The sequence below is a fragment of the Pan paniscus genome, chromosome 19 (genome assembly GCF_029289425.2).
Source record: "Pan paniscus chromosome 19, NHGRI_mPanPan1-v2.0_pri, whole genome shotgun sequence".
Taxonomy (NCBI): Eukaryota; Metazoa; Chordata; class Mammalia; order Primates; family Hominidae; genus Pan; species Pan paniscus.
The window spans coordinates 66,663,309-66,690,336 of NC_073268.2; the positions used below are offsets into that span (position 1 = coordinate 66,663,309).

The following is a 27,028-nucleotide window of genomic DNA, read 5'->3' on the forward strand; positions in this document are numbered from 1 at the left end:
TTTCCTACACAGCTTCTTTTCCTCCAGTGGTGCTCGCCTCTCACTTTAGCAGAGTTCTTCTCCTTGCTTGGCGTAAACACTTCATTTCCCAAGCAGCCTATCCCTTTGGGGCGGTCCCTTTGCCCCTCAAAGGTTGCCCCAGAGTGCACCTGAATCTCAAATGCCCAGCCATGCCTCCTTTCCTGCTCCAACACTGGGGCTGTGCCAGCTGGCTCCTGATTTCCCCTGCACCCTTCTGCTCCCGCCCCTGGGGGATCGCTTCCCCCGTGCACAAGCAGCTGCTTCCCCTGGGGCTGACCGCTGTCCTGGCGTGAATCTGCCCTGCCCTCCCGCCAGAGCAGCCGTGTACCCAGGGATTGAGTAGGGATGTGAGCCCCCTCCCGTGTGTGCTACAGCTGCACTGCCACTGTCACTAAGATGCCCACCTGGAAGGGAAACAGGGGCAGGCATCACTCACCCCATTTCACGGACACAGACACTGAGGCACACAGAGGCTCAGCTTTCCTTGGCACGGTGGCCGTGGCTCTTTTCTCTACCAGGCTTTCAGACTCTGCCTCTCCTATTCACATGGTGTTGCCATGCCACCCTGTTTGGCTTATTTGCTGCTTAATGGGAAGTAAGAGGAGACTCCCTTCTCCTCTGCACGGTTTATAATTCTTCAGCTGGCTCTGCAGTCCACAAACCTCTTTCTTTGCAGCAGCTGCCTGCCCACTCTGTTTCCTCAGCCCTCCCAGCCTGGGACTCAGCTCTTCTTTCATGCCCAGCTCAGGTCTCTGACTGGCTTTGGGTCGACTCTAGCCTTTGTCTCCCTTCTCTGGATGGGGATAAGCAGAGCCAGGGGGCCTCATTCCAGGCAGTTGGGTTGGGGGGTTGGGGGCAGGCAAAGCTCTCTCCATTTCCAAGGACCACCTATCCTGAAGCAAGAGGATAGGAAGCCCCAACCTGAGGCCATCCTGTCCCAGGCCCGGATCATGAACATGGAGGCAGGGACGCTGGCAAAGCTGAACACGCCCGGGGAGCTGTGCATCCGAGGGTACTGCGTCATGCTGGGCTACTGGGGTGAGCCTCAGAAGACAGAGGAAGCAGTGGATCAGGACAAGTGGTATTGGACAGGGTGAGAAGGCAGGGCGGGGTGGAGGCTCTGGCCGCTGAGGGGAGGCTGGAGGTCTTGAGGCTGAGCCGGGAACATTAACCTGGCACCGTGAGGATGTGGGTATCAAGATGACCCCTCACATGCTGGAGTCTTAATTTCCAAAATGTATACGGTGGGGATGATCATACATAGCACAGAAGAAAGCAACTGGGTCATCACCCTACACCAGCAGCTGCAAAATCTGAGTCCAGATTCAGTCACTCATTTGTTAGCTCAGCAAATTCTTACTAGAATTCCTTATGTGCTAGCACCGTTCTCGCCGCTAGAGGTCCAGAGGAAAGTAAGATGAGAAGGATCCTGCTTTTTGGAGGAAGACAGATGATGCCCAACATCGATAAATAACACCAAGAAAATAGGCCAGGCGCAGTGACTCACACCTGTAATCTCAGCACTTTGGGAGGCCGAGGCGGGTGGATCACCTGAGGTCAGAAGTTTGAGACCAGCCTGGCCAACACAGTGAAACCCCACCTCTACTAAAAATATAAAAATTAGCCGGACGTGGTGGCGGCATGTGCCTGTAGTCCCAGCTACTCGGAGGCTGAGGCAGGAGAATCGCTGTAACCCAGGAGATGGAGGTTGCAGTGAACCGAGATCGCGCCACTGCACTCAAGACTGGGCGACAGAGCAGGACTCCATCTCAAAAACAAACAAGCAAACGAACAAACAAAAAACACTAAGAAAATGAAATAGGGTTATAGGAGAGAAAGTGGCTGTGGTGGGGAGGGGAGCTTCCCTTAGATTGAGTGGACAGAGAAGATGTCTGGAGACATTTGAGCTGAGACCTGGAAAGAAGCCAGTCGTGAAAAGCTATGTATAGATATGTTGAGAGAGACAGAATATGTTATAGGTATTGTTTTGTTTTTGTCTACCTCCCCTCCCCTCACTGGACTATTAATTCCAGAGACTGTGTCTTGTTCCTGCTATGTCTCCCAGAGTCTAGAGCAGTGGAAGACACATAGTAGCTGGTCAATAAATGTTTCACGAGTGAGCAAGCAAGTGAGTGAACAAGGCAGAGATGACAGGTTGCCCCTGGGCTTTCCTTACAGAGATGTCGCCACAATGAATGAGCAGGGCTTCTGCAAGATCGTGGGCCGCTCTAAGGATATGATCATCCGGGGTGGTGAGAACATCTACCCCGCAGAGCTGGAGGACTTCTTTCACACACACCCGAAGGTGCAGGAAGTGCAGGTGAGGCACTTGGCTCAGGTGAGCCCCTAGAAACAAGAAACACACATGAACATGGTGATGTCTGATATTTTTCTTTGGCCCTGGAAGGTGGTGGGAGTGAAGGACGATCGGATGGGGGAAGAGATTTGTGCCTGCATTCGGCTGAAGGACGGGGAGGAGACCACGGTGGAGGAGATAAAAGCTTTCTGCAAAGGGAAGGTGGGAGCCTCCGCCCAATCTAGCTGATGCTGCTCTGTTCTTTGCTCACCCACTCCTCTGCCAACCAGCCCAGGGTGGGGATTGCTCTGCCCTTGACGAAGCTGACTCCCGGCCAGGCCAGCCCCTGGTCCCCTACCCATACCCCTGTGAGCTTGCACAGCCTCACGCCTTACCTCCCACCCTCTGGTCTGCAGATCTCTCACTTCAAGATTCCGAGGTACATCGTGTTTGTCACAAACTACCCCCTCACCATTTCAGGAAAGGTGTGTAAGGTGGAGGAGGCTGGGGAGGGCAGCCTGGGCTCTGGGGCCCCATGGGGCCCCACCTCTGTTTCCTTCAGCAATGGGTGTGGAGAGGCTGGCAGTAGGGTGACCGGGTCACCTAATCCTGGTTTGCCTGGGGACTTTCCCTGTTTTGGCACTAAGAGCCTGAGAAACCCCTTATTCTTGGGTGAACCAAGACAGCTGGTAACCCTAACTCCATTTTCTTTCCTCTAGATCCAGAAATTCAAACTTCGAGAGCAGATGGAACGACATCTAAATCTGTGAATAAAGCGGCAGGCCTGTCCTGGCCGGTTGGCTTGCCTCTCTCCTGTCAGAATGCAACCTGGCTTTATGCACCTAGATGTCCCCAGCACCCAGTTCTGAGCCAGGCACATCAAATGTCAAGGAATTGACTGAACGAACTAAGAGCTCCTGGATGGGTCCGGGAACTCGCCTGGGCACAAGGTGCCAAAAGGCAGGCAGCCCGCCCAGGCCCTCCTCCTGTCCATCCCCCACATTCCCCTGTCTGTCCTTGTGATTTGGCATAAAGAGCTTCTGTTTTCTTTGGCTTCTTGCTGGTGGGCTCTCTTGGCAGCTACTACAGGATGGAGAAGGGAAGACACTGAGGGAAACTAGCATTTTCAGACGTCCTATTCCTTGTCATTGAGAGTGCAGAGCACCTTGATGTGGATTATCTACTTAATTTAACCCTCACCCTTGGTATCCCTTTGAGATACCAACCCATTTTTGTTGTTGTTCTTGTTTTTTGAGACAGAGCCTTGCCCTGTCACCCAGGCTGGAGTGTAGTCATGCGATCTCAGCTCACTGCAACCTCTGCCTCCCTAATTCAAGTGATTCTCCTTCCTCACCCTCCCAAGTAACTGGGATTGCAGATACCCACCACCACGCCCAACTAACTTTTGTATTTTTAGTAGAGGCGAGGTTTCACCATGTTGGCCAGGCTGGTCCTCAAACTCCTGACCTCAAGCAATCCGCCTGCCTCAGCCTACCAAAGTGCTGGGATTACAGGCATGAACCACTGCGCCTGGCCCCAATTTTTTATTTTTAAGCTACTCTAATTTAATTCTTTTTCACATTGTTGCCAGATTAGTCTAGCAAGAAGTATTCTTTTTATATATGTATAACAGCTTGATTGAGATGTAATTCACATACTCTCCAGTTCACTCCCACCTCCCCCATTTTCTAGAGACAGGATCTCATTCTGTCACCCGTGCTGGAGTGCAGTGACTCACTGTAGCGACATGATCATAGCTCACTGCAGCCTCGAACTCCTGGGCTCAAGCAGTCCTCCCACCTCAGCCTCCTGAGTAGCTGGGACTGTAGGAATGTGCCACCATGTCTTAACTAATTTTTAAACATAGACACAGGATCTTGCTATGTTGCCTAGGCTGGTCTAGAACTCATGGGCTCAAGCAATCCTCCTGCCTCAGTCTCTCAAAGTGCTGGGACAATCTACCATTTAAAGTATAGAATTCAGTGGTCTTTAGTATATTCACAAATATGTGTAACTATCACCACAGTCAATTTTAAATATTGTCATCACCTAAGAAAGAAACCCCATACTCTTTAACTATTATCTCCCATCTCCCAGCCCCCTTCCTCCCCAACCAACCTCATTTTTAGTTTTTATTTGTTTTGATTGGTGAACCTGGGGCATCCCTCGTAGGCAGGGCCAGATAAAGCAGGTTGTACCTTGACCCAAGAAATAAAAACAGCTGGGTTCCAAAAGGCGCATAGATTTCCCAGTTCACAGGAATGGAAACTTGCCTCCTGCCTGCCCCCTTACCTCCCAGCGCGCCTGCCCCCTTACCTCCCAGCGCGCCTGCCCCCTTACCTCCCAGCGCGCCTGCCCCCTTACCTCCCAGCGCGCCTGCCCCCTTACCTCCCAGCGCGCCTGCCCCCTTACCTCCCAGCGCGCCTGCCCCCTTACCTCCCAGCGCGCCTGCCCCCTTACCTCGCAGCGTGCCTGCCACCTTACCTCCCAGCGTGCCTGCCCAAGGCAGCAGCAGCCTCCTCTTGACTTTTTAAGAAATGAACATAGGTTTAAGGTATTTTCAGTACCAGGCTCTGCGCTAGGTACTTTCACATTATTTTCTCTCCAAATCTTCCCAACAATCCTTTCAAGTAGCCATTGGTCCCACTTCACGAATGACCCAACAGAAACTCAGGGAGGTTCCGTATCTTGCTCAAGGTCACACAGCTGGATCAGAACCCAGCTGTCTGTTAGGCAGGTTCACTGCACACTGGTTACCAACTTGTCAGAGTCCAGTGAGGCAAACACCCACAAGTTACATAACGCTGAGTCCAGCGAGGCAAACACAAGTGACATGCAACGTGTTTATTACCTATAGGTAGGCACTAAGGGACAACAGAAGGCTGGGATTCATTTGGAGCTGGACCCCTAAGGCTCAGGAAAGCTGCTGAGGCAGCTGGGGGATGGACCGTTGTCTGCGCATGCCCGACTTTTCTTTTGTTGGTTTGTTTTGAGATGGAGTCTCGCTCTTTCACCCGGGCCGGAGTGCAGTGGTGTGAACCCTGGGATTCAAGCAATTTTCCTGCCTCGGCCTCCCTGGTAGCTGGGATTACAGGCGTGCACTACCACGTCCAGCTATTTTTTTTTTTTTTTTTTTAGTAGAAACAGTTTCGCCATGTTGGCCAGGCTGGTCTTGAACTTCTGACCTCAGGTGATCCACCCGCCTCGGCCTCCCAAAGTGTTGTGATAACAGGCGTGGGCCACCACGCCCAGCCAGCCAGACTTGTACTGAAGCTGAGGGACCCCAGAAACCAGCCCGCCCTGTTTTTCGTTTGTTTGTTTGTTTGTTTGATACAGAGTCTCACTCTGTCTCCCAGGCTGGAGTGCAGTGGCGCCATCTGGGCTCACTGCAACTTCCGCCTCCCAGGTTCAAGCAATTCTCCTGCCTCAGCCTCCCGGGTAGCTGGGACTACTGGCATGCACCACCACACCTGGCTAGTTTTTTGTATTTTTAGTAAAAACGGGGTTTCACCGTGTTAGCCAGGATGGTCTCAATCTCCTGACCTTATGATCCGCCCGCATCGGCCTCCCAAAGTGCTGGGATTACAGGAGTAAGCCACCGCGCCTGGCTTCTGCCCTGGGTTTTATACCCTGGGGCCATGTGACATGTTGGGCTGAAGTGTTGAAGGACATGCTTTTTCTAGGGGGACTGGAACAGAGCATGGCTGTGCTGGCCAGTCCTTCCTTCCCTCAGGATGTTGCATTCTCTGCACACTCTACAGTTTTATTTATTTATTTATTGAGACAGAGTCTTGCTCCATCACCCAGGCTGGAGTGCAGTGGCACTGTCTCAGCTCACTGCAACCTCCGCCTCCCAGGTTCGAGGGATTCTCCCTGCTCAGCCTCCCGTGTAGCTGGGATTACAGGTGCCCACCACCACGCTTGGATAATTTTTGTATTTTTGGTAAAGACGGGGTTTCAGCATGTTGGCTAGGCTGGTCTTGAACTTCTGATCTCAAGTGATCTGCCCACCTCGGCCTCCCAAAGTGCTGGGATTACAGGCGTCTACAGTTATTCTTGAGAACTACAAGCAAGAAAGGAGGGGAGAACCAGGTCAGTTCAAGGCCACTGGGAGAACTGTCCTGCACCGCCTGCCTCTGAAGCCCATGATGTTTCTGCTTTGTGGGACAGTTGTTCAGGTGCCTGCTTCCCCAGGCCTTCCCCTGCGCCTTCCCCCTCTCTCCTGCACACACCATCTGACTGTCCTTCCAGCACGTACACCTCCAGATGCTGGGGTTGGCCTGACCCAAAACAGTCTACTCTCCCGGCCAAGCCAATTGCCCCTGGGATTTTCTGCTCCTCCAAGATCCCGTGCATAGCCCTGGTGGTGGCTCATGCCCTTAATCCTTAGTTACTCTGGATGCTGAGGCAGGAGGATCGCTTGAGGCCGAGGAGTTCAAGACCTCCCCTCTCCCAAATATTTGTAAATGAAATTAAAAGAAAGATCCAGCCCAAGTGTCTCTTCTGCCCTACTGACTCCCACACTCTTACAACAGATGACCTCACAGCACTGAGGCGGACGGCTCTGGTGTCCAGCAGGCACGGAATTAATACGCCTTGCCTGTCCTGGCCGGTTGGCTTGCCTCTCTCCTGCCAGAATGCAACCTGGCTTTATGCACCTAGATGTCCCCAGCGCCCAGTTCTGAGCCAGGCACATCAAATGTCAAGGAATTGACTGAACAAACTAAGAGCTCCTGGATGGGTCCGGGAACTCGCCCGGGCACAAGGTGCCAAAAGGCAAGCAGCCCGCCCCGCGGCCTGGGGAAAGAACCGACAGGCGGCCGCAGTGAGCGCCCGGGCGCCCGGCAGGTGGCGCCGCAGCCCCGGGCCCGGGCCCTCTCGTCGCGCGGTCACGCAGCCCCTCTTCCTTCCGCCGGCTGCGCACTCACAGTGATCCCTGCGCGCGTCTCCTGCTCGGGTCAGTGCGCCGCGCTGCGCTGGGCGCCATGGCGCTCCCCGGAGCCCGGGCTCGCGGCTGGGCGGCAGCAGCCAGAGCGGCCCAGAGGCGCCGCCGCGTGGAGAACGCAGGAGGGTCCCCGAGTCCTGAGCCTGCGGGCCGGCGCGCGGCGCTTTACGTACACGTGAGTAGGGGCGGGGGCGGAGCCCACGGTGTGTGGCCGCAGCCCTGGCCGTGACCGTGGCGGTCCAAAACCCAGGTGGCGGTTTGTCACTCTATGAACCTGCCTGCCGTGTTTCCGTGCCCCCGTACGAGGTCTGGGATGGGACCCTGTGCTTTGGCAGGGAAATGACTTGGTCCAGAAACCTGAAGTCTCTGCTACTCACCGGCTCGGTGACTCTGACCAAATGGTTCAAATTTCATAACAATTTTCCTCTTAGCAAGACAAAATTTTCTTAAGAGCAGTGTTCTGACTCGGTAGCTGGGAAAATGGCTCATAGGAAAATTGTATGAAAATTGTATGATCCCAGAAAGAGCTTGGGTTGAGTTCCTTCCTGACGTCTGCTGGTTGGAAGAGGCAGCGTAACAAAGGAGTGAGCCTCAGTTTTCTCACATTGAAGTGGATGTAATAACCCCAGTGCGACCTGCCTTGGGGAGTTGTGTGGCTTAGATGTCCTAGCTACTGTGGAAAGACCTCGGGATAGGGGTGGGGGTGGGGTTGGGGATGTGTGCGACTGAACCCTGGAAGTGGCCAGGGCAGCTCTCACCGCGCACGTGCACTCACTGCCCCCAGTGGCCTTACTGCGAGAAGCGCTGCAGTTACTGCAACTTCAACAAGTACATCCCTCGCCGCATGGAGGAGGCTGCCATGCAGAAGTGTCTGGTGACCGAAGCTCAGACGCTGCTGCGGCTCAGCGGGGTGCAACGGTGGGTAGTGGGGGCTGTAGGCAGCGTTTTGGGAAATTTTTGGAGGAGTGGTGGGGGATAGGTGCAGGCATCCCAGAGGGCTCCCCCAGGTCTCATTTCTCCATCTTCTTTCCCCAGGGTGGAGTCTGTGTTCTTTGGTGGGGGGACCCCCAGTCTAGCCAGTCCCCACACGGTGGCTGCTGTCCTGGAGGCTGTGGCACAGACAGCCCACCTGCCTGCAGACTCGGAAGTCACATTGGAGGCTAATCCTACTTCAGCTCCGGGCTCCAGACTGGCAGAGTTCGGGGCAGCAGGGGTTAACAGGTTGTCTATAGGCCTCCAGGTAACCCATGGCACTCACCCCATCCCAGTGCACCCCGCCCTTCAGTGCCATCTCCTCTTTGGTCACATTCATTCATTGGGCAAACATTGATTGAGCACCTTCTGGGTGCCAGGGACACAGTAGGGCCTAGTGCGACACTTTTATAACTCCTTAATTGTCTGCTGCTGTCATAGACCACACACTTTATGAGAAAGGGATCAGGTGTGGCTTTTCTATTTCAAACACTTACCATAGTGCCTGGCACATAGTAGGTGGTCAAAAAAGATTTGCTACATGACACGGGAGATGCAGACATGTAGCCAGATTATTGCAGCATGGTAAATGTCACCTGTAAAGGGGGTCTCTATAAAAGGCTTCTAGAGTACAGCCTGAAGGGAGGTCACTCTGATGAAATCACTGAAACTTCTCTGGAGGAGATGTTTGAATGAAGAGGAGGAGTTCACCAGGTGAGGGGGTGTGGGGGAAACGACACAGGCCATGGAAGAGCCTGGCATGTTTTGGGGGAGCTGTGAGTCATTCCTTGTGACTGGAGAGGCTGGAGACAAGGTTGCAAGGTAGAGTCCAAAACCTTTGGTGCCTACTAAGGAGTGTGGGTTTTGTCCTAGTAATGATAGGGAGCCATTGAAGGTTTTTAAGCAGGGAGAAACCTAGTCCTCTCAGGTTGACCTCTGATATTTCCGTAGGACTTCCGGGTTGTGGGCTTTGTTCTGATGGAATATGCTGACAGAAACACATCACTTCTAAGATATTCTTACCCCAAAGCGCATGTCTTGAATCTAATTGTCAGGAAACCCTGAATTAAGAGACTTTTACAAAATTATTGTGGTAAGAACAGACAGCATGAGATCTACCGTCTTAACAAGTTTTTAAATGTACATACAGCACTGTTAACTATAAGCACAGTGTTATACAGCCAATCTGTAGAAATTATTCATTTTAAATAATTCATTTAAATAATTATAATTCGTAAATAATAATAATTTATTTACATTCATTAAATTATTCATTTTAAACAACTGGCCTGTATTCTTCAAAAATGCCAGTGTCATGAGAGACAAAGAAAGGCTGAGAATCTAAAGGAGACAGAAGAGACAGCTGAATACAATGTGTGGCCCCTGACTGGGGAGGAAGGAGGAAATTACTACAGTAGATGTTATTGGGACCATTAGCCAAATTTGAATATGACAATGTATTATGTAATGGTGTTGTGTCAGTGTTGCATTTCCTGAACTCTGTAATTGGATTGCAGTTATGTAAGAGAATGTCCTTGTTCTTTAGGAAATACACACCTAAGTATTTAGAGGTTAGGGAGTATAATATGTATAACTGCTATTCAATATAGTGGCCACTAGCCACAGACTAGTGAGCATTTGAAATGTGGTAAGTTAAGTTTAATTCACTTAAACTTAAATAACCACATGTGGCTACTACCTATCATATTGGACAGTACAGATATGAACATTTCCACCATTGTAGAAAGTTCTTTTGGACAGTGCTGGTTTATAATTTACTGTTAAATGATTCAGCATAATAACAGGTATGTATGTTTAAAGAGAAACAAATATGGACAAATGGTGAATCAAGATGAAGGGTTTTTTTGTGATTTTCTTTCAACTTTTCTATAGGTTAGAATTATTTAAAATTGAAAAGTAAAGTAAATAAAGACTTGATTTTGGAGTCAGACAGTCCTAAATTCCAGGTCGAACTTTGCAACTGTATGGCCTGGACAAGTTACTTAACACCTCTGAACCTCAGTTTTCTCATCTGTAAAATAGAACTAATATTGGAGGGTTACAAAGATTAAATTAGACACTACATAAAGGTGCTTGGCACATAGCGACCCTTCTGTGAACAGCAGCTCTTGGTGCCAGCTTGACCTTCCCCCTCCTGCCTTCCAGCTGCCTGCCACACGCTGCGTTCTCCCTGTATCTGTGTCTACAATGGGGTGGAGGGTTCTTATCTCTCTCTGAGCTGCTGGTATGCTTACACCCACCCTCTTTTCCCAGTCCCTAGATGACACTGAGCTCCGGCTGTTGGGACGGACGCACTCAGCCTGCGATGCTCTGCGGACGCTGGCAGAGGCCCGGCGCCTCTTTCCCGGGCGCGTGTCTGTGGACTTGATGCTGGGGCTGCCGGCACAGCAGGTGGGGCTGTGGCTTGGGCAGCTGCAGGAACTGCTGCACCACTGTGATGACCACCTCTCCCTCTACCAGCTGTCCCTGGAGCGGGGCACCGCACTCTTCGCCCAGGTGCAGCGGGGTGCCCTTCCAGCCCCTGACCCGGAGCTCGCAGCTGAGATGTACCAGAGGGGCCGGGCTGTCCTTCGGGAGGCTGGCTTCCACCAGTATGAGGTCTCCAACTTTGCCCGGAATGTAAGTTCTGGGGCTGATGGCTGGAGGTGGAGGATGGGCAGACTGCAGTGTGACCAGGGCGTTGTGACCTTCTGAAGAGAAGGATCCTGGCCGAGATGGTGGGACATTCTAACCTGGGGCCCCTTACCTGAGTCTAAAAATGAGGCCTGCCCTCTTCACTCTGCACTATTTCCTCCCTCCCCGCAGGGGGCGCTCAGTACCCACAATTGGACTTACTGGCAGTGTGGTCAGTACCTTGGCATTGGGCCTGGTGAGTCCCGTGAACTACAGAAAGGGTGACTCAGGAGAGGAATGTCGTGGCTGTGTGAACTTGGGCCACATTAACCTCTCCAAGCCTCTATTTTCTCATATGTAAAATGTGGCAAAAAATAATACCTCCCTATAGAACTGTTGAGCATGAATTATAAGGGGCTTAATGTTGCACCTTGCACTAGGGTTCTCAGCCTTTAGTGTGTATGAGAATCTCCTGGAGGGCTTGTTAAAACCCAAGCTACTGGGCCCCACCCTCAGAATTCCCAACTGGACAGGGCTAGAGGAGAGCCCAAGAATTTATATGTCTTGGCATTTTGGGATAGATGATTAAAAAAAAAAAAAAAAAAAAGAAAAAGAAAAAAGGGCCTGGTGTCATGTGCCTCTAATCTGAGCTACTTGGGAAGCTGAGGTGGGAAGATCGTTTGACCCCAGGCGTCCAAGACCAGCCTGGGCAGTATAGTGAGACACCACCTCAAAAAAAAAAAAAAAAAGAAAGAAAGAAAAGAAAAGAAAAATAATTTATATTTCCAGTGTGTTAGAGGCAGTTGCTCCAGGGACCACATGATTTAAATCTGGTAAGCACATAGTATTAACAGCCATTAATGTGGGGATGGTTGTTGATGTTGTCAGGGGCCCATGGACGATTTATGCCCCAGGGGGCTGGAGGCCACACCCGGGAGGCTCGGATCCAGACACTGGAGCCTGACAACTGGATGAAGGAGGTGATGCTGTTTGGCCATGGCACGCGGAAGCGTGTCCCCCTGGGCAGGCTGGAGCTGTGAGCATCCAAGGGCACAGGGCTCTCCCCCAGGGTCCCCACACCCCAAGACCATGTCTATTTGTATATCTTTTATTTCCTGTCTTGTCCTGGCCCCTGCCTTGCCACATACTGTATGGTCCCTGTTAGCCTCCTCTAAATGCATCCCAGTGTAGAATTTGGAGAATGGGAGGAGCACAGGCCTCCTTTCTAAGACTCCTTGGTGATTTTTCTTTGAGGCTGGAGGAAGTTTTGGCCCTGGGGCTACGCACCGATGTGGGGATCACTCACCAGGTAAGGAGTTAGGATTCTTGCACACCACTCCCTCCTAAAGTCTTGCAGAATCAATGCCCCCTCCCTGCCACCCCCCCACACACATATACCTCCAATTTCTGTGAGATTGGCAGCTAGAAGTGGGGCCCAGGTCCAGCTGAGGCCTGATGGGCAGAAGCAGTGGGCAGTGGTGCATAGCTAAGAACCCTAGACCAGGGCTGCAGAGACCCAAGTTCCAGCCCTCATTTTACTGCAACCTTGGACACAAATCCTTTCACCTCTCTTAACCTCAATTTTCTGAGCTCTGTGAAGCAATAGATAGATAAAGGGTTTCCACTTGTTTTTAGGGAGCACTGAAACCTCTCATAGGAAGCACAGTAGATAATTATCAAGCAAATCCAGAGCTGCTCTGGATAAAGCAGAGCCATAAAGCCCTGGCTAGAGCTGGCTGAGAGGGGAGGGAAGAGAGGAGGCATAGAGGAAGGCCTGGCTTGGCTGGAAGCTGGGTTCCAGTCTCAGTGGAATAGGAGTGAAGCTGCCCTCCTCCCTGCTGGCCCATTGGCCTGGTTCTGCTTTCATGCATGTCAGCTGCTGAGATCTCCATGCTGAACTGGACCCTCCCCCACCTCTCACCATACCCCAACTATGTGGCCCAGAGTAGCCAGGCCAGCTCCCCACCTCTGACCCTCTGGCTTCCCCAGCACTGGCAGCAATTTGAGCCCCAGCTGACCCTGTGGGATGTGTTTGGAGCGAACAAGGAGGTGCAGGAGCTGCTGGAGCGGGGCCTACTGCAGCTGGATCACAGGTGTGTTGGGGGGTGCCGGGCAGAGGGGGCTGAGGCATACCAGGGAGCCCTGACTACAGCTCTCCACAGACCCAGGAGAAGTGAGAAAGACTGACTGGTAAGGAGGGACCTGCGGGTGCTGGGAGCTCGGCCCTGCTGGGGGATGGGCTTGAAATTGGTAAGATGAAGTAGTCACCTTCAGGCCTCTTGGTTTTCCAGGGGTCTTCGGTGTTCCTGGGAGGGTCTGGCTGTGCTGGACTCTCTCTTGCTGACCCTCCTGCCTCAGCTCCAAGAAGCCTGGCAGCAGAGAACCCCCTCCTCTGTGCCAGGAGGATGACAAAAATGTTCCTGTGTTCCAGGGTAATGCCAGGTGGGTTTTGAGAGCTGGGTCGGTACTGCAGACATCTCTTCTCCATTGTCGGGTGCCGTCTCTGCTCCATGTGGTTATTGCTCAGCCCTGGCATCCCCAGGGGAATGGCAGCAGTGAGGTAGATGGGAGGACATTTCTGGTCGGGGAACTGGCATCCCATTCAGCATCTCAGGACTCACAGGCCAACATGTGTTCCATGGCTGGGAATTGCCTACCACCCACATCAGCTTCTGTTTACCTTTTTGGCATCAAATAATGAACAGTGTTTGGAAATCTTTCTACAGGCAATTACCTCCCCAAGAGAAGCCTTCCTTATTTTGGAGTAAGGTCCTAAGACAGCTGGATGAGTCAGGAAAACCATGTCCCCTCTAGGTATTATTAATATAAGCAGGAAGGGATCTACCATAGGAATGAAGTATTTATCAAACCACTGAAAGGGATAGAGAAGTGAACATTGGAGAAAGCCAGTAGCAACTGTCAGAAATCAGCAACTTGCAGGAGGCACAGAAAACTCCTGCTGATGGTCTCAGCTTCCAGCAGCACAAAAGTAGATGATGTACTGGAAAATGCTCAGAAGATGCTACAAAACCTCATGCCTACTGTCTGCCACTGCTGGAGAAGGAATCATGGTTTCTAGAAGTGCCTCTCATTAGTGGACTTTAAAGCAAATCCTGGCTGGCAGGAAATTCTGAGGAATATAGTTCTTAGGCTTCCAGCCTCTACCATGCAGGAGAGAACACAGAAGGACTGATGTATGTTGGTGGATCCGTGTATGTGTCCAGCACAGCAGCCTGCTGGACTCTGAGAACTGGGAAAGATCAGAGCAAGCCTTGCCTCTTATCTTCGGGAAACCAGAATATGTTTGGGGTGGTAGGAGCCACGCAGACTCTTCTGAGCCCCCTCACTCACTTCCTTCCCCCTGTGCCTTTCCTTTGAGAGTGAAGGTGGGTGGAGTTGACCAGAGAAAGGGGAGAGAATTCGGGAAAGACCCAAAGTGTTTGTAATTCTTCTTTGTCCTTTTACCTACAGAAATGGTCACATGGTTCTATTTAAATAGCCTAATAAACACATCTGGAGCCTGTCTTGACTGTGGTCCTCTCCTTTGAGCTCCTTCCTAGAGCGTGGAATCCTGATTTTGGGACTAGAAGCTTAGCCTAGGGCTGAGATTCCTTCCCCCGCTCCCTACATTTTATTTTGAAGGATTTCAGACCTACAGAAAAGATAAAAGAATAGTTCATTGGAAGCCATATATCCTTTGTCTACTATGTATCTATAAAGTCTGGAAATAGGCAAATATTCATAATGCCATTAAGAACATCTTCAATCTATTGAAAAATATGATAGGCCAGATGGGGTGGTGCATGCCTATAATCCCAGCACTTGGGGAGGCCAAGACGGGAGAATCACTTGAGCCCAAGGGTTTGAGGCCAACCTGGGCAACATAGCAAGACTCTGCTTCCAAAAAAAAAAAAAAAGTTTCCATACTTTGTGGTTACCCTATAGATTCATCAATTGTTAATTTTTGGCCACATTTACTTCATCTTTAGATAAATATGTCTGTATAATTTTTTTTCTGAATAATTTAAAAGTTGTAGACATCAGGCCAGGTGCAGTGACTCACACCTGTAATCCCAGCACTTTGGGAGGCCGAGGCAGGTGGATCACTTAAGGTCAAGAGTTCAAGACCTGCCTGGCCAACATGGCAACACCCCTTCTCTACAAAAAAGAAAAAAAAATACAAAAATTAGCCAGGCGTGGTGGCACGCACCTGTAGTCCCAGCTACTCGAGAGGCTGAGGCAGGAGAATCGCTTGAACCTGGGAGGTGAAGGTTGCAGCGAGATTGTGCCACTGCACTCCAGCCTGCGACAGCGAGACACTGTCTCAAAATAAATAAATAAATTCATTAGCTACATACAATCATTATAGATAATTTTAGCCTTTCTCCATTAAAAAAGAGCTTTCCATTTTTTAAAGGGCTGATACTTTTTTTTTTTTTTTTTTTGAGACAGGGCTTCACTGTGTCGCCAAAGCTGGAATGCCATGGCATGACCACAGCTCACTGCAGTTGTGACCTTTCAGGTTCAAGTGATCCTCCCACCTCAGCCTCCCAAGTAGCTGAGACACAGGTGTGCACCACCATGCCTGGCTAATTGTTTTTTTGTAGAGATAGGGTCTCCCTATATTTCCCAGGCTGGTCTCAAACTCCTGGGCTCAAGTGATCCTCCCAGCTCGGCCTCCCAAAGTACTGGGATGCAGATGTGAGCCATTGTGCCTGGTGAAGGGGTGATACTCTTAACCTGGAAGTTGTATGTTATATGTGTGAGACAGAGGGAGTGGGGAGGGGCATTTTCCTGGGAAGAGGCTCCATAAGTTTCATACCTTATGTCATAGGGTACCATGATGCCAGAAGTAATCTAGTACCACTGCCAAATGAGGCATGCTAAGCTCAGCCTCTAGCTGAGTGACTAAGAATGGGGCCTCCCCACCTCTCAGGTAAGCACGTGCATTTCCCATGTGCCCAGTGGGTGTGAATATCAGTCCTTCCTTGACCCTGTGGTAATATGGTAAGTGTTACTACCTCTCCTTTATTCATGAAATATTAAGCAAGCACAAATGGTGTGCCAGGGACTGCACTGGGCAGCAGGGAGGAACAAGACCTGTCTTGGCCCTCGAGGCACTCGCTGCCATGTTGATAGATGTGTAAAGAGATTAATTCCAGGCTTGTCAGTCAAGGTGTGCAGGCAGGTCGTGGGAGCCAGGGGCACGTTTGGTTCAGAGGGACTAGGAGCAGGACAGGGGATACCCTTTTCTTACCACCTCCAGTGCCCCTGCTGCCCTGGAAAGCCTGGCCCTGGGGCAGCCTGTGGGGTCACCCGTGCTGCTCGGGGAGCTGCTTCCTGAGACTTCCCCTGATCTTGACATTCAAGAAGCGAGCACGGGGCCGAGGCAGGTGCGCCATCAGATAACCTGGGACCACTCAGGTTTCTCCCAGCTGCCAGGGCTCGTGCCACTTGAGACGTCCGGGCGCTCCCTGCCAGGACACCTCATAAGGCCCGTGCAGAGGAGCTGGGTAGGAGCCAGGGCCAAGTCGGGGTGGCACAGATCACCTTCTGTGACTCAGTCTGGTCTTTCCTTCACCAGATGAATCAGAAGCTCCCGGAGGTGGAGCCCCAGAATCTAGTTTTTCAATGCTAATACATGGCCCTAATGATCATTCCCTTTTGGGAACCCCTGATTACAATCATTTCTTGCCTTCCATGCCAGGAGGCTGGGGGCAGGAGGAAAGGGAGACATGGCTATTTCCAGTGTTCTGTGACAAAGTGGGAAGGGGGGCCTTCATTTCACATCCCAGCCCTTCCATGACTCATCCATCAGGGGGCTTCTCCTCCCCCATAGTGGGACCTGGCTTGTCATCTTTTCACCTGCTCTACATGGATGCAAGTAAAAGGGGTGAACAACCCCCTTTGGTGATGAAGTTGGGGACATATAGTACATGTGGGTATGTGGTTACAGCTTGAAGCACCAAACCCTCTGTGTGCAGGCAGAGCACTGATCATTTGAAAGCCCTCCAACTGAGCCACCCCTCCCTGCTGCCGAATTGTGTGAGGTCGACAGGACAGCTCTTTTCATTTCCATCTTACAGACAGGGACATTCATGGAGGCCCTCTAACTCGACTCAAGTCCTATAAGCAGTAAGCAGAAGGCCCGGTATAACACTTCTGGGCATCCAGAACTTTGTGTCCCATCGTTGTTTTCTCCTTGCTGTAGGTCCAGGTCAAGTGGTCTTCCTCTTAAATTAGGCAAAGTCCAGACCTCTCAAATTTAGGGACAGGGAGGGTGAGGGTCTCACTGTGTCCCCCAGGCTGGAGTACAATGTTACGATCACAACTCACCGCAGCCTCAAACTCCTAGGCTCAAGTGATCCTCCCACATCAGCTCGCCAGCCCCTTGTAGCTGGCATCATGCCCGTGAGACCGCTCACCTCTCCTCTCACACCCTTCTGCAAAGAAAAGAACTTTAAATAATAGAATGAAATCACTTGTGTGGTAGATTGTATCATGTCCAAAATGTTTGCTACTCCTCCTTGGCATGAGCCTCACCCGAGGGCCTGGGGAGGATTATATACCCCTACCTTGTTGAACCTGGAAGGGCCACGAAACTTGCCTGGCACTGGTTGTAAGAGCCGGTGGGTGGTCCATCAGCTCTCTGTTGCAGTGACCTGCAATGTTCACATGGAGACTGTTTTGTCAGCCTAGGTCCCAGGGTGAAGAGGATGGTCAGAGCAGCCAGCCACAATAGACATGAACAGTAGAGAGAAATTAACCCCTGCCATTGTAGACCAGTAGACTTTCCAGTTGTTGCTGCACCATATTTGAGACTAAACTGTCTGATTCAGTTTGTAACCCCACCATTCAAAGATTACCCATTGTTAAGATTCTGGTGTGTATCTTAGCAGAAATTCTGATATGCAAATTAATGTATTTAGATACACAATCTTACAAAAATGGGATAATACACATCTTGCTTTGAAGCTTTATTGTCTTATCTAATATGTACTAAGTGTCTTTCCATGGTAAATTTATATCTAGATCCAATTTTTCAGTGTTGGGATCACAGTATGGCTCCATAGTGTACTAATGCATGGTTATGCCAAAAAATGTTGTTTTCCCAGTTTCTTTTCTTTTCTCTTTCTTTCCTTCTTTCTTTCTTTTCTTTTCTTTCTTTTTTTTTTTTTTCATCTCTGTCACCCAGGTTAGAGTGGAGTGCAGTGGCACAGTCATAGCTCACTGCAGCCTCAACCTCCTGGACTCAAGCAATCTTCCCACCTTAGCCTCCTAAGTAGCTGGAACCACCACACCTCGCTAATTTTTAAAATTTTTGTAGACAGGGTTTTGCCATGTAACTCACGTTGCTTTTGAACTCCTGAGCTCAGGCAGTCCTCCCTCGTTGGCCTCCCAAAGTGCTGGGATTACTGGGGTTACAGGTGTGAGCCACCGCCCTCAGCCTCCAGTTCCTTTTTTTTTTCTTTTTTTGAGACAGAGTCTTGCTCCCTTGCCCAGGCTGGAGTGCAGTGGCGCAATCTTGGCTCACTACAACCTCTGCCCCCCAGGTTCAAACAATTCAACATCAACTCCCAGGCTCAAGTGATCCTCCTACCTCAGTTCTCCACCCCTTTGTAGCTGATACTACAGATACACACCAGCATGCCCAGCTAATTTTTAAATATTTTACAGAGATGCAGTCTCACTATGTTGCCCAGGCTGGTCTTTTTTTTTTTTTTTTTTTGAGATGGAATCTTACTGTATCACCCAGGCTGGAGTGCAGTGGCGTAATCTTGCCTCACTGCAACCTCTGCTGCCCAGGTTCAACCGATTCTCCTGCCTCAGCCTCCCGGTGTAGCTGGGATTACAGGTGCCTGCCACTGCGCCCAGCTAATTTTTGTATCTTTAGTAGAGATGAGGTTTCACTATCTTGGCCAGGCTGGTCTTGAACTCCTGACCTCGTGATCCACCTTCAGCTTCCCAAAGTGGTAGGATTACAGGTGTGAGCCACCGCGCCTAACCACCCTGGCTGGTCTTGAACTCCTGGCTTCAAATGATCCTCCCGCATCAATCTCCCAAAGTGTTGGGATCACAGGCATGAGCCACTGCACCCCACTTAATTTTTAATAAATATAAATTCTGTGATGAACATGTTACGTAAATATTTTTATGCAATGGTTTGATCATTTTCTTAGGTTTAGGTTAAATCTCAAGAAGTGGAATTGCTAACTCTAAGGATTTGCACATCCTTTGTTTGGATACACAATGCCAGACTACCCTCCAGGAAGGCTGCCCAATTCACACCACTTTTGCCAGCCTGCTAGTGCTCTTTTCTCAACCTCATCAGTGGCAAGCATGATCAATTTTTCCAGATGATTCCAAATTGAAGAGCATTCCTTTTTTATTTTTTATTTTTGAGACGGAGTCTCGCTCTGTCACCCAGGCTGGAATGTAGTGGCTTGATCTTGGCTCACTGCAACCTCCGCCTCCCAGGTTCAAGCGATTGTCTTGCCTCAGCCTCCAGAGTAGGTGGGACTACAAGTGCACACCCCCACACCTGGCTCATTGTTTGTATTTTTAGTAGAGATGGGGTTTCGCCATGTTGGCCAGGCTGGTCTCAATCTCTTGACCTCGTGATCCGCCCACCTTGGTCTCCCAAAGTGCTGGGATTACAGGCGTGAGCCCCCACACCCGGCCTAAAGAGCATTCTTGATCCTAGCTTTATCATCAGTACTGCCTTGGCAACTGTTTCATCCATCTGATTGATCACTGCCAAGTCAGAAAGCAAAGGGGATACAACCTCTGGGACCACCTAGGTAGAAGACTGAGCTGGAATTCAGTCTGATTTCCATCTCTTGTACATTACCTCTGAGTTTCTCTTACTCAGCCGACCCCCTCCTGGGAGAATCCTAGGTCTCCCTTTTATCTTTCTCTCCCTGCTGTCCCTTCTCCCTGAGGGGATTTTTAAGGCCAATTTTAAAATTATTATTATGAAACAAATAACAAAATAGAAATATTGGACAGAATTCTACATGAAAAAGAAAAAAGGATCACCCATAATCAGTGGTCCCAACAAAATACATTTTTTTATTTGCCTTATTTGCTTGTGTTCCCTTCCAGTCCTAGTCCAAATGCAAGCCATATTTTTACCCAGATGTGACCCTGGCCCAGATCTAATTTTGCATTCTGCCCCTTTCAATTCTCTTGTCATAAGCAGTTTTCCACATTGCTACATGGTCATCATCTTATTCTAATTGTTGCACAACGTTCCAACGAGTGAATAATTTAATCATCATTACCCTAATGTAAGTCACTTACATGGTTGCTCAATTTTCCTATAATAAATACTGCTGTAGTGCCTGCTTTTGTGGATATGGCTTCTTCCTTCATTTGAATTATTTCCTCAGGTCAATTCTCAAGAGTGAGATAGGTCAAAAGGTATGAAGGCTTTAATGATTCTTGGCATGAGAACCGGAACATTGTTTTCCAAAGGGTTTTTCTTTCTTTTTTTTTTTTATTTTCCTGCTCAAAAGTTAGTACATGCTATCTTTCAACGATTTAGAAGAAAGCAAAAATTCTACTACCCAGAAATTACCACTACTAACATTTGGCCAACCATTCCTCCAGGCATCTCTGGATATACACATCTATCTATATGTATAATCTGCATAGATATACATATAGATGTAGACATAAAAATAATTTTTCACAAAAGAGATCACATCCCCATGCCAGTTTTGCAACCTGCTTTTTTACTCAACAACATGTCCTGGGTTTTTCTAATTGGTTCTGCCACCACCAGTGCCTAGGTGGTAGCAAAATGTAGTACAGCAGTAGCTGTAAGCCACACACTGTACCAAGAATTTTATGTACATTAGCTAATTTAAGCTCTGCAATAACCAAATGAGATAAGTTCTATTATCATCATGCCCATTTTACAAATGAGGAAACAGGCTCAGAGAAATTGCACAGGGTCACAGAGCTAGGGAGTGGTGGGGCTAGCACTCCAAAACAGATGTTTATACCAGTAATACACGAACACATGTCTATTGTAAAAGATAAAAATAATAAATGCAAGCAAGAGCATAGCATAGAAACTAAAGTGTGGGCCGGGCGCAGTGGCTCATGCCTGTAATCCCAGCACTTTGGGAGGCCGAGGCAGGCGGATCACGAGGTTGGGAGATCGAGACCATCCTGGCTAACATGGTGAAACCCCGTCTCTACTAAAAATACAAAAAATTAGCCAGGCTTGGTGGCGGGCGCCTGTAGTCCCAGCTACTGGTGGGAGCTGAGGCAGGAGAGTGGTATTAACCCAGGAGGCGGAGCTTGCAGTGAGCGGAGATGGCGCCACTGCACTCCAGCCTAGGTGACAGATCGAGACTCTGTCTCAAAAAAAAAAGAAACTAAAGTGTGAAAGTCCCATTTACACTTCCACAGAGGTTTGGTGTGTGTATCAGTTAAGTTTAGGTTCAATTGCATGTAACAGAAAACCAAAATAGCATAGGCTTAAACAAGATAGGATTTGTTTTCTTCACATAAAAGAAGTCTGCACATAGCATTTCAGGGCTAGCATGGTGGGCCCATGCTCATTAGTCATGAAGAACCCATTTTCAGTTTATGGCTTCGTCCCTAAGGTCTCCACGTGGACTAATATTGTCCCTGGAGCTCCAGCCATCATGCCTGCATTCTAGGCAACAAGGAGAAGGCTGGAGGAGCAATGCCATGGTTTTTCCCAGATGAATCAGCCTCTCTCTAAAGAGCTTTCCCTAAAGTCCCCCTACCCTATGATATCGCTTTATTTCTTTTCTAAAAAATTTTTTTTTATTTTTTTGAGATGGGGTCTCACTCTGTTGCCCAGGCTGGAGTGCAGTGGCACAATGTTGGTTCACTGCAGCCTCCACCTCCCGGTTCTAGTGATTCTCCTGCCTCAGCCTCCCAAGTAGCTGGGAATACAGACGTGCACCACCACGCACAGCTAATTTCTGTATTTTTAGTAGAGACAGGGTTTCACCATGTTGGCCAGGCTGGTCTCGAAATCCTGACCTCAGGTGCTCCGCCCACCTCAGCCTCCCAAAGTGCTGGGATTACAGGCGTGAGCCACTGCACCCGGCCTGATATCAGTTTATTTCTAATTGGCCACCCCTATCCACAGGGAGACTGTGCAGTGTAGTTTTTAAACTGAGCATTTTGCAGCTTCTCCAACCCCAGCTCCCCCCATAATACAAGTGCTTGGTTAACTTTTTTTAAGGGGGAAAGAATGGATATTAAAAGAAAATTAGACAATTCTGCCACCATGTATATCCTTCCCAATCCTTTCTTACAAATTTATATATGTATATATTGTGAAAGTTGATTGTACAAATTGGGTCATTCTTGCCATACTCAACTAAATCAGAGTCAATGGGTTGGGGGAAAAAGCACTTGGGACACATAACTTCGCTCCAAGAAGTACATTTTCCACGAGCTTGGCTGCTGAAACTGCCTCTTGTAACCTGAAACTAGTTTTATCTGATGGCTACTGAAACAACCTGCTGCAACTCTAAGACTGGCTTTACCCACCACCTTCACTCACCAGTCAGCACTTGCCATCCCCAAAACCTTACTGGCACCAGTGAGCTATCTTTCAAAACAATTCTCCATTTCATAAAACCCCAAGCATCTCTTTGTTCATTGGCTGTACTAAAGACCACCCAGTCTGTGTGTATGCCCCAAATTGCAATTGTTGCTTCTGAGATAAAATGTTAAATTTAGAGATTCATCTCTACATTTTTATTTTGACTTTGACAGTATGTACATATATAATAACATAGTTTTAAATGGTACATTGTTTTAATTTACATTTTAAAGCCTTACTGACCAGATTAAACATTCTCCATTAAATATTTGTTTACTGATTATTGTGTTGTGTGCACAGTTAAGCTCTTTGCTTATTTAGCCAATTAAAACCTGGAAGATATCTTGATCCAGTTGAATGGACTATCAAGGTAAAGAGATAGAGGCAGTCTCAGTGGCTCACACCTGTAATCCCAGCACTTTGGGAGGCCAAGGTGGGTGGATCATGAGGTCAGGAGATCGAGACCATCCTGGCCAACATGGTGAAACCCTGTCTCTACTAAAAATACAAAAATTAGCTGGGTGTGGTGTTGTGTGCCTGCCTGTAATCCCAGCTACTCGGGAGGCTGAGGCAGGAGAATCGCATGAACCAGGGAGTCGCAGGTTGCCAAGATCATGCCACTGCACTCCAGCCTGGGCAACAGAGCAAGCCTCCATCTCAAAAAAAAAAAAGAGAGAGAGATAACAAATAGATGAATAGACGATAGGTATATTAACTCTTTGTATTACTTGCTGCAAATGCTTCTAATATGCTATCCTTTTTATTTTTCATGGATTTTAATTTTTTTGGAAGTGAGTTTTCCAGAAATTTCAACTACATTTATATATTTAAGTCCATCTTTTGCCTTGGGGCTTTTTGTTAGTCCCAGGCTCAGACGTTAGTCCCACCTCCAGAGATATGGTTGGTGTTGAAGTTGGCCTTCTCCTCCCAAGAGGGACAGTCTACTGTTGGTGGCTAGGCCCACCTGGGTTCTAATTTGAATCTTGACTGTCACTTCCTACTATACAACTAGGAAAAACACATCTGTCATCTAAGTTCTAGTTTTCTTGACTGTTGGTGAGGGGGTTGGATCAACCCCAGGTTCTTAAACTTGTCTGTGCATCAGAACCGTCAGAGGCTCCAAATTGCACATTCCTGCCCCTCCACCTCCACACCTCAGCTCAGATCTACAGAACCCGAATCGCTGTATCCAGGAGTTTGTATTTTTTAAAATGCTCCCCTGAGCCTGACATTCAGACATGTTCCAGAATCGCCGCACCAGCCAGTGTCTGAGAGTGCCTCGTTCACCAGGCTCTCTGTGCAGTGGGTGAGTGAGATGAGGGTGGTGGCCCTTGGCCACTGTGTCCCCCGAAGCCAGTTGGCCCTTCCTTGTCCTCTTGGGTCAGAGCTCCCATTTCACATCCAACCTGAGCCGCAGCCCATTCTCCCTGCTTTCTCAGGGCTGGGGCTGGGGCTGGGGGTGAAAGGGTGATCAGGATCCTGCGGTGTGAGTGGGGTTGTGGGGTTGCCACGGCAATGCCCCTAGGAGGGGCCAGTGTTCCCTACTGGCTGGCTTCCCTTAGTGAAGCCTCTCACCCTGTGAATCTCCACCTCTTCAGCTCTGACAGCAGGACTGAGACCATGCCTTCCTTGCAAGGCAGTCCTAAGGTCTGCGATGATGGGTGGATGGAAAAAGTCTTGAGCAGTTCCTGCCACAAAATGTGCATTTGACAAATGTGGTAGATGTTACTATTAGTGCTTTCTTTTCTTTTTCTTTCTTTTTTTTTTTTTTTTTGAGACAGAGTCGTTCTGTCACCGAAGCTGGAGTGCAGTGACACGATCTCAGCTCCACCTTCTGGGTTCAAGAGATTTTCCCGCCTCAGTCTCCCGAGTAGTTGGGACTACAAGTGCTCACCAGCACGCCTGGCTAATTTTTGTATTTTTGGTAGATGTGGGGTTTCACCATGTTGGCCAGGCTGGTCTTGAACTGTTGACCTCAAGCGATCCACCCGTCTTGCCTGCCTCGGCCTCCTAAAGTGCAAGGATTGCAAGTGTGAGTCACCGCACCCAGCCACTATTAGTGTTTTCATTGGAATTTACAGTTGTAAGGGAGGCAAAATTTTATCCCCTACCATCTTGGGGTTTTTTGGCTGGGACTCAGAATTAAACTGACATAAGACAGATTAACAGGAGAAAAACATTCAAATTTATTTAATACAGTTTTTATGTGGCACAGGAGACTTCATAAGGAAATGAAGACCGAAAGATGCAGTTAGAATTGAACACTCAGCTAGGGGCGGTGGCTCACACCTGTAATCCCAGCACTTTGGGAGGCCAAGGCAGGCAGATCACTTGAGGTCAGGAGTTCAAGACCAGCCTGACCAAAATGGTGATGTGAAACCCCTATCTCTACTAAAAAAAAAAAAAAAAAAAAAAAAAAAAAAAATTAGCCAGGCATTGTGGTGCGCACCTGTAGTCCCAGCTACTCGGGAGGCTGAGACAGGAGAATCACTTGAGCCCGGGAGGCAGAGGTTGCAGTGAGCAGAGATTGCAACACTGAACTCCAGCCTGGGCAACACAGTGAGACTGTCTCAAAAAAAAAAAAAAAAGTATACAGTTGAACACTCAAAGACTGACTTGGACAAAGGGTAGTAAATTATGAAAATCTGAGCAGGCTGTTGTGCTTGGGGTAGGGTAGTTAATTGGGTAGAAAAGTGACTAGGAAGATAATGGTTAGTTTAAGGAGGTTGGTTTGTATAGATTTACCTCAGCCTCAAATTCCCATCCTTGATAATAAGAATGATGTTTTCCTCTGGTATAGAGGGGATGTCTTTTACATGGGAATTTCATCTACTGCTTTTTTTTTTTTTTTTTTTTTGAAACACAGTTTTGCTCTTGTCACCCAGGCTGGAGTGCAGTGGCACAACCTCGGCTCACTGCAACCTTCGCTTCCCGGGTTCAAGCGATTCTCCTGCCTCAGCCTCCCAAGTAGCTGGGATTACAGGTATGCACCACCACACCAGGCTAATTTTTGTATTTTTAGTAGAGACAGAGTTTCACCATGTTAGTCAGGCTGGTCTCGAACTCCTGATCTCAGGTAATCCACCCACCTTGGCCTCCCAAGGTGCTGGGATTATAGGCATGAGCCACCGCGCCTGGCCATCTACTGCTTTTAAGAAGCAGAAGGTTGGGAGGCTGAGGCAGGCGGATCACAAGGTCAGGAGATCAAGACCATCCTAATACAGTGAAACCCTGTCTCTACTAAAAATACAAAAAATTAGCTGGCGTGGTGTCATGTGCCTGTAGTCCCAGCTACTCAGGAGGCTGAGGCAGGAAAATCGCTTGAACCGGGGAGGCGGAGTTTGCAGTGACCCAAGATTGCACCAATGCACTTCAGCCTGGACAACAGAGCGAGACTCTGTCTCAAAAAAAAAAAAAAAAAAAAGAAGCAGAAGGGGCCAGGCATGGTGGCTTACACATGTAATCCAAGCACTTTGGGAAGCTGAGGAAGGAGGATTGCTTGAGTCAGAGGTTCGAGACCAGCCTGGGCAACATGGTGAGACATTCATCACTATAAAAAATTTTTAAAATAGCTGAGTGTGGTGGTGCAGCTGTGGTCCTAGCTACTCAGGAGGCTGAAGTGGGAGGATCGATTGAGCCTGGGAAGGTCAAGATTGCAGTGAGCTATGATCGTGCCACTGCACTCTAGCCCGGGTGACAGAGTGAGACCCTGTCTTAAGAAAAAAAATAAAAAAGCAGAAGGAAGGTTCACATGATCTTCTTGCACCTGCTATTTTTCAAATGCCTTTAACTCAAAATAGTCAATAAACCAGAGCAGCAGATTTTAGGGTAGCATGTTCTTAACTCCACAGTGCCCTGGGCATGCTGGCTCTAGAGAACACAGGTCTTGAACAGGAATTCCTGGTGCCTGACAAGACAGAGAGAGACCTGTCATTTCCCTGTGCTGCTGAAACTTCAGTAGACAGCCCTGACTCCTGGAAATTTTTCCCTCTGGCTCAGCATAGAATTTGTCACCTCCTGGGTGGCTGGAAGGCTGTGCACCATGAGGCCCACTGGCAGCCTCCAGGCAGTGGGCACCCACACTATGTGACTCCTCCTACCAGTGCTCCCTGCCTTCTCTCAGCAGGTCAGGCAGGAGCGGCCCCATTCCTCAAGTGGCTGACTAATCCGGGCAGGGACTGCCCCACCTGCCTCCCAGATCCCTGACACCCGGGACACCCCAGAGGTTGCCTTTCCTCTGCCCTCACTCTAGATTAGGCCTCTCCTGGAGCCCTCCCTGCAGGCAGGGCCTCGGCTTAGGGAGGCTGCTTTAGATCTTCCGGGAAGTTGCTGAGGAAATGTGCCCCTCCTCCCAGTCCCCACCAAGCATGGACCCTTCAGATTAATCTACTAACAATAATAAGATGAGCTGTAAAAACCATCAGGCTGGCAATCCTCAGCTTGAGCGAAGTTCAAAGGTCACAGGACAATTTAAGGATCCTGCTCACACACCCTAGTTTGAGCACAGGAGCCCTGAATGGCTCCCACCTGGGTCCCCGGAGTGTGCATGCTGTGTTCAGAT

At 49.2% G+C, this 27,028-nt stretch overlaps 2 protein-coding genes across 4 annotated transcripts in view; both read left to right on the forward strand.

Moving 5' to 3' along the window:
* ACSF2 (acyl-CoA synthetase family member 2) overlaps positions 1 to 3,370 on the forward strand; it is a 51,684-nt gene extending 48,314 nt beyond the window's left edge. Inside the window, exons 12-16 of the mRNA XM_003817448.7 lie at positions 963 to 1,114; positions 2,200 to 2,341; positions 2,429 to 2,539; positions 2,734 to 2,802; positions 3,037 to 3,370. Coding sequence (XP_003817496.1) covers positions 963 to 1,114; positions 2,200 to 2,341; positions 2,429 to 2,539; positions 2,734 to 2,802; positions 3,037 to 3,087 — 525 coding nt within the window. The 3' untranslated portion in view covers positions 3,088 to 3,370. The remainder of the gene's footprint in view (positions 1 to 962; positions 1,115 to 2,199; positions 2,342 to 2,428; positions 2,540 to 2,733; positions 2,803 to 3,036) is intronic.
* A 1,920-nt stretch (positions 3,371 to 5,290) lies between these two features.
* On the forward strand, positions 5,291 to 14,391 carry RSAD1 (radical S-adenosyl methionine domain containing 1). Of its 3 annotated transcripts, XM_008970663.6 has the most exons (10): positions 5,294 to 7,437; positions 8,047 to 8,180; positions 8,298 to 8,502; positions 10,509 to 10,874; positions 11,061 to 11,124; positions 11,757 to 11,904; positions 12,123 to 12,177; positions 12,858 to 12,961; positions 13,160 to 13,310; positions 13,595 to 14,391. In XM_008970663.6, exons 1-9 carry the CDS (start codon positions 7,303 to 7,305, stop codon positions 13,275 to 13,277), a joined length of 1,329 nt encoding a protein of 442 aa, XP_008968911.3. In that variant the 5' UTR covers positions 5,294 to 7,302; the 3' UTR covers positions 13,278 to 13,310; positions 13,595 to 14,391. The 3 variants fall into 3 exon arrangements, with proteins under 3 accessions (XP_063455320.1, XP_008968911.3, XP_034798333.2); XM_063599250.1 differs by lacking the exon at positions 13,595 to 14,391 and having other exon boundaries at positions 5,291 to 7,437; positions 12,858 to 13,058; positions 13,160 to 13,296; XM_034942442.3 differs by having other exon boundaries at positions 5,296 to 7,437; positions 13,160 to 14,391.
* The last annotated feature ends 12,637 nt before the right edge of the window (positions 14,392 to 27,028 follow it).